The sequence below is a fragment of the Vidua macroura genome, chromosome 18, assembly GCF_024509145.1.
Source record: "Vidua macroura isolate BioBank_ID:100142 chromosome 18, ASM2450914v1, whole genome shotgun sequence".
NCBI lineage: Eukaryota > Metazoa > Chordata > Aves > Passeriformes > Viduidae > Vidua > Vidua macroura.
In genome coordinates this window covers 5,758,717-5,772,400 of record NC_071588.1, presented here as the reverse complement: position 1 = coordinate 5,772,400, position 13,684 = coordinate 5,758,717, and the positions used below count along the sequence as shown (strand labels likewise).

The 13,684-nt window shown below is 45.3% G+C and overlaps 1 protein-coding gene across 4 annotated transcripts in view; it reads right to left on the bottom strand.

The window, feature by feature from the left end:
- ULK1 (unc-51 like autophagy activating kinase 1) overlaps nucleotides 1-13,684 on the bottom strand; it is a 77,141-nt gene that overhangs the window by 17,195 nt on the left and 46,262 nt on the right. For 3 of the 4 annotated variants that reach the window (XM_053993670.1, XM_053993669.1, XM_053993672.1), the window contains exons 13-17: nucleotides 10,774-10,862; nucleotides 8,540-8,705; nucleotides 7,255-7,315; nucleotides 6,869-6,958; nucleotides 2,849-2,974 (exon numbers count right to left, since the gene is read on the bottom strand). In XM_053993670.1, the coding sequence (XP_053849645.1) occupies nucleotides 2,849-2,974; nucleotides 6,869-6,958; nucleotides 7,255-7,315; nucleotides 8,540-8,705; nucleotides 10,774-10,862 (532 nt within the window). The remainder of the gene's footprint in view (nucleotides 1-2,848; nucleotides 2,975-6,868; nucleotides 6,959-7,254; nucleotides 7,316-8,539; nucleotides 8,706-10,773; nucleotides 10,863-13,684) is intronic. The other variant, XM_053993671.1, reaches the window with a different exon arrangement.

The following is a 13,684-nucleotide window of genomic DNA, read 5'->3' as shown; positions in this document are numbered from 1 at the left end:
CAGATCTGAAACACTTCACAGCTACCCAGAGGAATTTGGGTTTTTGGGCCAGACAGTCAGAATTGCCTGTCTGAACACCTTCAACTCCTTGTGAAGGCTCAACTTAGGGAGTTAAAATTAATTTGTAAAGCCCACACATGCAGGAACCTTTAGTATTAGCCAGTGCTAAAATGAAACAGAAGAGGAAACTAGTGGGAAAGTGAGTACATCCACACCATCAGTCTGGAGAGAGACAGGATTATTGCATATCAATTAACTATTTCTCAATATGTGAATCTTTTCACCATCATTAGGAACACACAACCCAAACTGCAATACTATTCTGCCTCTGCAGACTCCTTCACCAAGACTCCCATTACACTCCTCTATATGAGAAAGTCTTTTCATCAAGTCCTTCATTCTATTCTCAATTTGGAAACATTTTTTCTCTTGTTACAAGAACATTAGCCTCAACCAGTAGGTGGTTTTCTGGACAGGAATCAATGACTGCTGACAAAAACCCCTCCTTGCTTGAGCCACTGAAGGATGCTGTCATTAAGGTATCCTGCCTCCTCTGCCAGGGATGCTGCATTTAACTGTCCTCATGTATCTGAACAGAAGGAACAAAGGATGTGGGTTTCAGCAGTGCCAGGACTGGCAGAATCATCCTGATGAACTGTCAGTAAATCTACTCAACAACACTTCAAGGTATATATTTCTTTATGCCACATTTCAGGAAATAAATACATTAAAAAAAAAAATCTATTTCAGTAGTTAAGATAATTGAGTAGTTGATCTGCCAACCTTCCTGCCCCTATGCAATGTGTTACCACATTCTGCATCCAAGTAAATCTATGTTATAATCACATGCTTGGAAAAAAGGAAATACTTGAAAATTTTAACCTAAAAATCACTTCTCTTCAGGTTGCTCCAGATTCAGAGGCTTAATGCTCATCAAGTGCCTGGCCCTAAAGCAAAATGAATTTCCAGAGAGAAAGGTGAGAAGATACCTAAATATTCAGTGGCAGAAAGTATTACCCTGCCATGTTTTTAATTCTCCAGACCATGAGCCATGCAGAAGGCTGAATTTTATCTATCAGGAACTTGCAGAAGAAAACCACCAGGTGACTGCTGCTGCTGGAAGATGTGGAATGTCAAATGCCACCCTGTGAGACCCGGGGTAAGCCAGCAGAGGAGCAGGACAGGTGATGTGGCCAGAGGCACACACACCTAACTAGCACCTCACCAAACCACACATCTGTCCACAACCACAGCAGTTACAGGGGCACACAGCAGCCAGTCAGGTGACAGGGGGACATTTCTCAGGCACCAGAGTGTACGTCAAGGTTTGCAATCAGATGACTCAGCAAACATGACTCAGCACCAATGGCTGGTTTGATACACCTGATGGAAAAGTGGAATCACACACTAAATGCCTGGTGGAGTTTTCTCCTGCCATTCCTGAAGGGTGTCTACTGAACCTGCTGATTAGAGGAAGTGATGGCCAGAGATAAGTATGGCTTCCTGGGGCAGAAAAAACATGACGCCAGAGATGCTGAGAAGATGCTAAAAGCAGCCTGTGAGTCACCCTGATTGGGCCCATTCCTCGAGTGCCTCTGCAGGGACATGCCAATCTCAGCATTACACAGAGGTGACTAAAAGGAGCAAAATGTGGCAGTTTGCTCCCTGGCTGCAGCTGTGGGCTGTGAGCCTCAACTGAGCAGCCCATCACCAGCTCTGGGGCTGGCACAGCACCTTCTCCAGAGCTCTCTCTTGATACCTCACAGGGATAACCAGGACTCTTGTGAGGTCCAAAACCAACAGCACCCACAAGTTTTGCTGTCAAAAACATACGGCACATAAGAAACAGGACAGAGTTCATCACAAAACCTGCCACACACTCAAAAAAGTTAACATAAAACAGTATTAAAGTTACAGTGGCACAGACCAAGTCTGCTAATCCCTAACCTTGATCAGTATCAGCATATCGTGTTTCTACTTCTGGGTCCACTTCAAATAAGCCTTATCCTGAATTAGGCTGGCTGAAGCCCAAACTTAGGCTGACACAGGTATTACCCTACTTTCGAAACCTAAACTTTAACTAATCCAGACACCAACACATCTCATCCTAGAAAAGACATGACACCTCCTAGACACTTCTATTTGAGCACAAGCTCCTTAAGATCCTGTGTTGATCTCCTTCCCATCAGTCTACGACCTGGGCTGCTGCTGCCAGCCAGCAATCATATGTGAGAAGAGATAGAAGCCCTACATGTCTTGGATGTACCAGGCATTACCTCTGCACTCAGGTCAGCTGTCTGCTGCAGACTTGGCGTCAGGGTCTTCCTGACAGCCTTCAGAAAACACGCTCTGCCTCACAGGCTTGAATTGCTCATGATTTACTCAGTCCTGGCTGCATAACCACATTAATATGCAACTCGTGCACAACACATCATCTATGGCATGACTGGCTACAGGAACCAATTAAGGTAAAGTCAGGTAGGTTCTGTAGTCCCATCCATTTTAGTTGTTTATCTCAAATTTTCCTTTTATAAAGGCATCTGCCAGATGGATGGTTCTCTCTGCCTGGGCACTTGGATGCCCAATCCATAGCTGGCATGGGAAAAGCTGTCAGATTCAAAGTGGCTCAGCCTTCACTCTGAGCTGACAGGAGCCTTCTCACATAAAAGCACACAGGCAAAATTGACAGAGCTAACAAATAGATCTCAACACCACCACAAAAACACCCCAAAACACACCCCTACAGCGAGGGGGAGAGCCCAACACCCAGGAAAATGTATAGAGGTAGAGAAAGTGCAGTGTAAAGCAGTTTGTTTACAGACCTCCTGGTCCCAGCCCCAGCACTTACCGGGGAGAGGAGAATGGATTGGGAGACTGCAGGTTCTGCTCGATCCGACGGTAGTTGTGGATTTGTGTGGGGACTGGGATGGGCACGGAGTGGCCGTACTTGCTGCTGGAAAACTGCCCTGGCCGGCTGTGGAAATGAGACACACAGAGACAACCTCCTGTAAGGGCTGGGCCTTCCACCAGCTAATTGGAGATTTTATCTTCATGAAGCAACTGCACGCAGGGAGCGTCCCCTGGGCTGCTCTGGGGCTGTGGGTTTGTACTGGGAGGTGGTTCAGAGTCATATCAAAGGGAAGTGGCACCACACATCTCCTGGAAACAGGCACCTTTCCTCCAGCACCATTCCCACCCACAGCCTGGTGTTAAAACGTACACCCAAGCACACCACTCCCTCCAGGAAAACCAGAGCCCTGCTATGTCAGGCCATGGCTGGCCTAGTTTCCAACAGCTCAGATCCACAGCCAAGCAGACAGCACTGAGCAGGGGCTAAACATCCCTGGCTCACAGAGGATACCAGCACAGACTTTGCTGACAAGAGCTGCTTGTGACTGACTCATGCACAGGCACTGCTGCAGCCACGGCATCCCTGTGGAAGTCTCACACCACGAAGGGAATGTCATGGCGTAGATCAGAGTATTGGCAAGTTAACTACAGGGTGGAGAAGGCAACTCCAGAGAAAATAAATTTGAGGGACAGGAGCTGGTATTTATATAGCCATCAAGGACAAGATAGAATACCACACACACAAAACGGGACAAGTCCATTCTGCAAATTTCCATCCAAGCAGGCTAACTGGCTCATGTCTGATACCTGTTCCCCCAGGTTACTCTTGGCCTGTCCACCAGGCTACACATGCTGTACAAAATCCATGCAAATACCACATTTAACTAAGTAGCTGCCTAAAGTCTTTTCCCAAAGGCCCCAGAATTCTAGGATTAATTGCCATGGCAAAGCTATTTACAACTGCCAACACCAATTGCAGGGCTGTTGAACAATTACAGGAAGATCTTATTGGTAATGAAGGCTTCTGCAGTCTCCTTCATTGTCAAGCAAGGACACACACCTGGGTCTGCCCCTGACAAGATGGAAGCATCACTCCTTGGGGTCTAGCACTCGGAATGGAAATATTTTACATGACATGAAAGGATATACTTAATTCAGCAAGAACACACATATACTCAGGGGAAGAAACAAGAGTTTGTGACTTATTTGGCAGTTCAAAGCGTCCCATTACCAGAATTTCTGTTTTGAGGAAGGTTGTAGCATTCTGTGGTTTATGGTGACAGCACTGAACAAAGGTGATCGGCAGTAAAGTGTCTGCAGATCTCCACACAGTGCATGTGAAGACACTCCATAACAGGAGAGCCAAATAACTGGAAGAGATCTTTCATCAAGGCTGAATGATCAAATGATTCTGATCTTTTCATTCCTCTTTCCACTTTCTGAAGTTCTATATATTCTTCCTTGTGTGCTCTTATTTCTTCCACCAAGAAAACACTCTTAATTTCCTATTTGTCTCCAAAAGGCAGCATGGATGCCTTGATTCTTCACTGACACGATAAAATAAAGTCATTCAAGGTTTCCAGTAGCTCAGCAAAAAGATGAAGCTTTGATGTATCTGCCTTCCATGAGTATAAAATATAGTGTTGTGACAGACATAAACAAAACAAAGCTTTAGGAAGAAATCTGAAGGTTCACGTGAAACCTTGTGCTCACTTTGAACATATATTTCAAATGCTTTCTATCTGGTCCAAATTCTTTATCAGAAAATAAATTCTTGGGTAAAAGGATTCTCCCTCTCTCCAAGAGTTATATCAAGTCCTTATTTCTTTCACATGGTGCAAGTTGCAAAGGAAATTATCCAAATGAGGTGATATACTCTAAACCTGCTAAATGGCCTCAAGGCCTAAAGAATGCAATTGACTATAAACCTGCAAAGTCCAAGAGATAAAGCTGGGACAGGGAGTTTAACTACTTGGCAGTAATTAAAAGCTCTTTGAAAACAGTATCAAATCTAGTGCTGTGGGGCACATCCAAGGAATTACCTTCCTTTAGACTTACTAAGCATCTTCAAGGAAGCGTTTAAAAAAAAAAGAATTTAAAAAAAGGATCAATTATTGGCATGTTTTAACTCTGCCCAGTTCTTAATCTCTTAATTAAGAGCAAGGAGAGTTGTCAGTGTACCATGACATCCTGTGGAAAACCCACTGCTGGCCACTCTGAAACAGCCCTTGCTTTCTGTCCCAGATGGACTGCAGCCAGCAGTGCTTGCTAGCCTGGAGCCACACATGGAAGGGAGAACTGCTGCTTCCAAGTGAGCACAGGAAAGAGGGAAAACCTGGACTCCTCTGCACCAGTGGAACCAACAGGTCTCGTGCACTTCCCCACCAGGGAAGGGCACTAAAACCCAGTGAGGGCACACCTGGGTGGCACCAGTTCTGAGCACTTTCAGGGGACAGATCAAAGAGCATGCTTTATCCTCTGCACTCAGAGTGACTGCTCCAGTCTTTCATTACTGATGTCTTACTCCCCATCCCGAATAGCACAGAAATGAGCTTTTCAGTGTTGCTTCAAGGCAGACAGCAAAGTGGGAAGTAGCACTAGAGGGTTTGGCATCTGCTCCACAGAAGCTGCTGGGAAGGAGTAAGGAAAGACAGTGAGAGTGGAAACATGTTTAGATCAAAGCCTCTGGTATTGACTGGCCACCCTGGGATCCACTAGAAAATGATGAGGCCAGTTTGGTGAACACTGAGAAGTGGTCAACTTCCCTGAATTTCTCCTTACTGCTGCCCAGAAGCAAGGCCAAATCCTTTAACAGAGACTGATCTCCAGAATGCAAAGGAATCAGTTAAGGAATAAGCTGTTAAAAAGCTTAGCAGGCCATGGCATAAGAAGCCTCATGCAATTAAACTCCACACTGTGGTACACGCTTGCCAATTAATCTGATCACATCAGCGAGGCTCTGAGCTATATTATTCTCTGTTAAATTTGTATGCTTTGAGGCTATGTTTTGTCATTTTCTGGGCTCTGTTCATGTGACAAATGTGTTCAACACACAGCCTGGGACTACATTTTCTTCTTAAAAAAGACTTCAGGGTCATCCATCTCCCAGTGTGAAATCCCCTTAAACCATCCTCCCCTGACAGGTGCCATATTGACAGAACAGAAGATGAAAGCTGTCCTGCTTCCCCAGCAGGCAAGAACAAGATGGGAAGCAACACGAGCAGTTCCCTGCAAGCTAAGCACATACCCTAAAGCTTCAGGGCCCAGAGTCGAGGGGATCACCTTCCAAAGACCATTAACACCTTCAGAACACAAAAGTGTCTGGCCCCACTGGGCAGTTGGTACTCTTATGTGTGGGCAGCTGTCACCTACAACACTTCTAAAGGCCAAAACTGAGTTTAGAGCAACTGGTTTAGTTGGAATGAAATCCATGACCACGCCTGTTTGCACATGCTCCTCCTACTCCTGCATCCCCCATTAGTAAACACGGTCCAGTATCAGCATTACTTTCTAGAGACACTACAAGGAGCTTTTCAACAAACCACAAACAACTAAGCAGGCCCTCATCTGTCCTTCAACAGCAAGGGGAGATGAGCAACACTCCTCCACACCTGTCCAGTAAATTAGAATTAGAAACAAGGGTGTTTAGCTGGAATTCTCCCCACCTCTGAGGGCTGGGCACTGGGGGGATGAGCAGCACACACATGCCAGCAGAGCACATTTACCTTCTGCTTGAGAACAATCCCTGCCCCCTCAGGGAACAGAGTTAATTCCAGCTCTCCTGTGTTCTCTCCTAGCCCCTCCTGAGAGCCACAAGAGGGAGAGACAGGCTCAGTAGTTGGGACTGATTGGTGCCCAAGGCTGGGGAGTTTCTCCTGGGTGTTTCTTGTTACCCATTAATTAAGAGGAGAGATGTGGATCTTGCCCAGCACACCAACAGCAGTAAAATCCCCCCTGGAAGTCAGTGGGAGTTGGATTATTCAGTGTTGCACAGACACCATCAAACAGTTTTTCTTACCCAGATGGGCTTGGAGAACTGCTGTATGGGGGTGATGGAGATGGTGTCCTCCCCTGGCTTTCCAAGCCTGCTGAAGTCACCAGGGAACTCCTGAGGAAAACAGAAACTCAGCTGTCAGAGCCCAGGAACCAACCCTGTTTCCCTCCTACAAAGCTTAGCAACAGAGCTGTGTCTGCCCAGCACCTCATCAGTGGCAGCTCTGGGGACTGTCATCCTGCTTCCACCACATGAAACTGAAAATGATCAGAACCAGGCAGGTGACAAGACATCCCCGAAAAAAAGGCTAACTCAGGAACATCCTCCCTCCCATCCACCAGAACCCCACAGTCCCAAACACACAGCAGGCTCCAGTGGCTGGACAACTTCAGGTGCCATGGTGGTCTTACCCACTGTACATCAGGCTGTCCTGGATTGGCTTCCCTCCTGCAGCCTCAGCAGCTAAATCACCTGAGGAACAAGAAAGTGCAGAAGTAGATTAAAGATAATTTTCTTCAAAATTTTTATACATTCATAGCAATTGAGATTTTGTGTAGAATTTCCTGCTCCTCCAAGCCCTGCTGAAGTCAGTGGTTTGTTCCTGAAGTCAGTGTTTTGCAAACCACACGTGGGCTGAAGCTGAAGTTCATGGTGGATGCTGCTGATCCTTACACCCTGAAGTTTTGGAAAATTTAGGCTGAAAGCAAGTCCTCTTGGAAGGGGGCTTGACAATCCTGACAATCTTTTGAGGCAACAGGTCCATGTCCACTTAGTGCAAGTCACTGGCTGCTGTGTAAAAGTGGTACGAGATACTCATAGTGCTTTGGAATATCCCTGTCCTCCATGGCAAAAGTCCAGGGCAGCCAAATGAGCTGGCAGCTGGATACACAACAAACATCTGAACCCTGGGAACATGACCAGCACCAGGCAAGTGTGTACTGGTCCCACCACTGATTCCAGGGAAAACACAAGCTCCTCCTTATCATAAGGATTGCAGAGATCTTCCAGAGATTACTCTACCCCTCCAAGTTTCTGTTTTAATACAAGTGGTGCAACTGTGAAAAGAGGAATCACAGCATTTACCCCTAAGCTCCAACTCAGCAAAGCATCACACACATGGGCAAGGTTGAACAATGTCCTTCTGCTGGTTAAGTAAGGACTTGTGCATGAACTGAGGCCCTGGTTCTATGTACATCTGTATTTTCAAGCAAGTCCTATCAAAGTATAAACACATAAAGGTCATAAAATGAAATTTAGAGCATTTGAAAAAAAAAGCCAACATATTTTAGTTTTTCTTGGGGATTTTTGTAAAATCCAGCTTGCTGGCTGAAATCCTGTCTTGGACTGTGATGCTGAGTGAAACTGAAGACAGGATAACAAGGTAAAAGCTTCTGTGAGAGAGACTTTTCCCTGTGAGCCTATTTATCTTCTTTTCCAGTTGGATTTCCAGGTTCAATCTCTTATTGAGGTCCTCAAGTAATCTTTACTCTCAAATCCTGTCTTTAAAGGTAATTACAAAACATCCTATGAAATTAGCCAGTGAGCCAGATGTCTCTGCCAGCTTGAAAACAAAACCATTCCTACAATTCAGTCCAAACAGACAAGTTTAATCACTCTTTAAACTTTTCAATATCTATCCTTAACATCCACATCCCCCTCTGCTTAGAACATCTGCGTTTTCAGAAACCACCTTACTTGAGAACTGTGCTGGGACCATGACAAAATCATCTGTGTCACAGGAGGAATTCTTGCTGCTGCTTCCTGCAGAGTCCTTGGATCCATGCAGAAACCCGGGAGAATCCTGGGTAGGAGATGCCAGCGCCTTCTCCTGCAGCTGCTGCTGCATCTCTCCAAGGGACTGCTAATTCAAGGAGAAAACAAACACTGCCTTCAGCACAGCTACTTCATCATTCTGCTCCATCCTTTAAACTGAGCTGTACAAGGCTACAAACAACATTTTGCTGATAAACCAGGGCTGATGGTTTGCCAGAAGCAGCTGATCAGATTGCTGAGAAGGAACAGCCTTTTATGTCCCTGTCAGAACAGTGCATCTTTTGTTACACAAAACATATTTCCAGTGTGTCTGATGCTAAGAAGATAAGAAGAATTCACTCAAGGTATTGCATCCCTCTGCTGAGGTTTTCCGGATCAACCACGCATTTTCTACCAACCCACTTTAGTATGGCTGGGAACACGAGAGGAGCTTTCAGAGATACTTTTGGTTGTTCTTTAGGGTTACATTTTTTCCTGTTTTTTTCTTAAACACAGAACCATCTGGTCTCTATTTGTGCTTTTGCAGCACTTGGTAACATGGAGATAATTGTTCCTGAACTTCCAAGACCACCCTGGTTTGCTGTACTGCTGCTAAGGAGCTAAAGAAAGGCCCAAAAGAGATTAAACTTTCAGCAGATAAACAGTTCACAGCTGTCAGAGGCAGGACAGTCCCTAAAAAGTCCCATTTTCCTGCTTCCTTCAGCTAAATGATGAACAGCCCCACAATCCCCTCCCATTGCAGACAGATGGAGGAGGCTGGATGGTTTGAGAAAGCTTTAAGGCAGCTGAACTGACCACTGAGCAGATCACAGTCTTTATCCTAATGCATTTCCAGGCTGAGAAAGACTTGAAGCAGCTTTCACTTGGGCCTCATTAAGACCTTGCTCACCCTGCAGAGACTCTCCTGCTGCACCAGGAGGGACTCCCTCTCTCTGCACACACAGGACATACAGGCAGAAGGAATTTTCCAGCTGTCAAAGTTGTCTCTTTTCCACCCAATCTGTGAACTGTGCCCTGCAGATGTGGCATTTTCCCCAGACTGAGCCAGCACGCTCCATCAGCAAAACCTCCAAAGGCAGAGCAGGAGAGGTGGAGTAAACCTCTAACATGGGACCCCTTGGTACCCCAGTCTGGCAGTAATTCTGTACCATCCTTAAGCTTCCAGACCAGGAAAGCTCAGGAGAGTGAGTCTGCTTTTCACAGCATCTGCTCATTCCTGGAGTCTTATGGCTAGGAGGGCCTCAGCCAGGCACCCTCTACTTCAGGCTGCAGGGAGGAAGCTCTCAGGGATGCAGTTATGAAACATTCAGAGGGGAGCAGACCTGTCTTCTCTGTCCAGCTCACATCATGAGCACCTACATCAACTTCTGCTGGTGCCCCTCAGTCTTTCCCATATCAAACTGAGATACTTTGGCCCAGGGAAACAGAACAGAGCAAAAAAACAGTCATGCCAGGGAAGAAAAGTTCCATCCTTCTTCCTTCCCTTACCAATCACACCACCAGCATTTCTGAGTTCAAAGTCAAAGGCAGCTTTCACCAAGAGCCTTCAAAAACAACCTTTCAGTTCAGTGAGCTGGAGGAATGTCACTTCCCTGGTCACTTAAATATTCTGCCCTCCAGAAAAGTTATCACCATTTTGGGTAACCAGAGAGAAAACCCATCAGTTCAGATGATCTTTCACGAGACCACTGGACTGTGGCAGGTCTGGTCTGAGCAAACAGCTTTGCTGAATGTCCCTCTGTGGTGCCTGGACATGCTGGCCAGAAGGAGGTGGATATACTGTCAGACTGCAGAGACTTTGCTTGAACACACAGAATGTGCAGCCAAGGAAACAGAGCTACACCCTGAATTAGCAACTGGTTTGGGTTCCAAGGAGCTTTCCATCTCTGCCAAGACAAGCTAGTGTTGCTCATACCAACTTCTTTCATAATGGCTTCTCATCCAACAGGCAATGGCACACTGAAACATGTCCTGGGGAGAGTAAGCCAACCTTCAGGATCCAAACTCTAAACTGGAGAGAACACTGCTCCAAGCCCAGCCAGAACCACAGTGTTCAGTGACTTGCACCAGGAGAGCACTAAAGCAGAGACCTCATTTCAAACACACAAGCAGGAAAACCATTAACACAAAGAGTGCAGCCTCTGAGCTGTACTTACAGGAGGTGATGCCAGGTGGGAAGTGGATGAGCTGCTAGAGGAACTACCAGAGCCAGAACTGGGATAAGAAGGCATTGGCACGGAAGCAGCTAAAACCAGCAAAAGACAAAACCAAAGTAAGTGGTTAAACCAAGATCAAGCAGTAATAAAAAGTCTTCTTCATCTTTTCCCATCAGATTTATCTCATGCACCATCATGTGTCTCATATATCATATGTGGTCAGTTAAAGGAGAACAAAAGAAAATCAGCATTCTGTTAAATTATGTGATTCACATGTATCCACTCCTCCATGCACACTCTCACAGGTCTGAGAACTCCTGACCAAGATCAGATACCCACTCAACCACTGACCTATCCAAGCAGCAAGATAGTTTTTGCCCTAAAGAGCCTCCAAAGCATCTTTGTAAATGCAGGGAAAGAGAAACAGAAAAGTGAAGAGAGTTGCTCTTGTCTGGGGCAGAAGCCAAGAGCTAGACCATACCCTGACAGATTTTTCCTCATGAGACCTCATGGCTTGGCACACATACATCAAATATTGGGAGGCGTGTGCCAAGTTAAACACATGCCTACTCAAAGCCTATGTGTTTGCTGTCCAAACAGCCACTCGGGCATTCCAGGCCATGTGCTCCTAGCAAAAACCCAAAACCTAACAAAAAACCTTCGAGGGGGTTTCCTCCAGGAAATAGTGCATTGCTTCCCATAGCTCAACTTGGTCACTTCTGCAAGTTAAACATGTTTTGGTCATTCAGTATCTTTGTACAGAAATTGTTTCCACGGCACAGGCCATCCCTGCGTCCCTCCCTTTTATGTTTTATTGTTCAGTAGAGGAACTGCCAATTTTACTCACTTTGTTGCACTGGCCTTTGTAACCCTCACAAGGCCTACAGCTTACACTGAAAGGCCTGGTTAGCACTGACCTTCAGGCAGAAAAGATGATTAAGGCATCAGAGGAGAAAAGAATATTTAACTTCAGTGACTTATGCAAGTGAGGTTCAGTAAATAACAGAAGAGCTCAGCTCAGCCAAGCAGGGAGACAGTCAAAGGTAACAATGGCTCTTCAAAGGACTTTGAAGCAGCTAGTGGTTCAAATTCCCCAGTTCACCTGCACAAGACTGAACAGCACAGAAGAGCCCAAAATCTCCACTTCAAGGCAGCCTGAAGTCAGATTTGACACTGGAACCATGTTGGTATTTGAATGACTTAAGATAAAGATCAAGGACTTAATTGAGGAGAGGAATACTTTACTGCTCTTCCATTAAGCTGGCAGAGAATTAGCACCTTCTATCAAATTTCTATCTTTATAGTACCTGTGCTAATGACTTCATACCTAATACAAGGGAGATTAGTAACACCTAGAAGAGGAATGCTTCTGTCTGAAGTAAAACTACCTCTGTCATTAATCCCATTAGATACTACAAAGTACTTTATTCAACAGGCTAGAAAAATAAAAGTCCATTTCTCTGCAATTAACTGTTGAAACAGTGTTCTAATGATAAAAGAATGGGAAAATATGACTTTTAATAAAAGACTTTAGGAAATCTTTCCATGCAACCTATCAAAGAAGGTTACAGGATGACTGGACCAGAGTCTTTTATCACAGAGAGAGCAATCACTGAGACACTGAATTCCTCAGTTTGAGAGAGATGTAACAAGATCCAATAACAGGAAAGAGAAGCCAAAGCAGTGTAGACTTAAAATATATATTTTAATGTAAGTAACTGACCACTTTAACAGTTTAAGCAGGGTCACAGTGATCTCCTCTAGCCTTTGCCAACATTAACAAGTAGGAACCCACAGCAGGATGGCAGCAGGGGGCTGGACACACTTTTTAGCTTCTGCATCTACTCTGCACCAGATTTAGTGCCCTTGGTGGGCTGTGCTGCTGTAACATATTGCCCTGGCTCCTGTACAGCAGCAGGGATGGAGGTATCCCGAGGATGGGTGTTCTGGGAGGTCAGTCAGGGGCTTGGCATGGAGAGCCATTCTGCCCACAGCCAGCACAGCTGCCTTCCCTCCCCACGCTCAGGGAACACACACAGAGGTCTGAGAACTTGGCTGCAAAATGAAGAGCTCTGTCCTGCCTCTATCACACTGCTTTTGATCTCCACAGTCCTCCCACAGAGCCTGCAGAGCAATCCCTAGGACCTTCCCTATAGATTTAATACTAGAAAGGAGGGGAAAAAAGGTCTCCCCCTGCTATTTATCCTGCCAGGTGCTACAGAACAATTCACCCATATACAGACAGCCCTTCCTGTTATGGAAGGGTGCTTTTAGAAAAAGATAAGTGAATTCTCTACTGTATCCATGCACGCCTGATGCAAGACTTGCATCACCATTCTTTTTCCTGGAATTAGCATTTTTGTTAGAGTCATTCCAGTTCTCTCACAAGGTCCCCCCCAGCCTATTTTGGTGATTATTGATTTAAACCTGGCTAGAATTGAGACACTTCTTTTTTTGACTATTTGCTTCAGATAGTGAATTCTCTACTGTATCCACACATGGCTGATGCAAGACTTGCATTCATTTTTCCTGGAATAAGCATTTTTGTTAGAGTCATTCCAGTTCTCTCACAAGGTCTCCTCGAGCCTATTTTGGTGATTATTGAATTAAACCTGGCTAGAATTGAGACACTTCTATTTTGGACTATTTGCTTCAGATAGCTTTTCATTAATCAGGAGGGAAGACAAGCTGGCAGACTTTGCCATTATCATCTGAAACTCAAACTCAGCTGCATGAAGCACTCCTTTAGATACAGCCTCTATTAATCACTCTTCTTATTTAAATCCCTTTGAACTCCCCAAATTCACACTGTAATGCTGTGAGCTCCAACTCAGAAGGTCCTGACACTCCAAATAGACTATAATGCATGTAGAACCATGAAGTTTGGCTCTGACAAACCCTCTCTGACCTC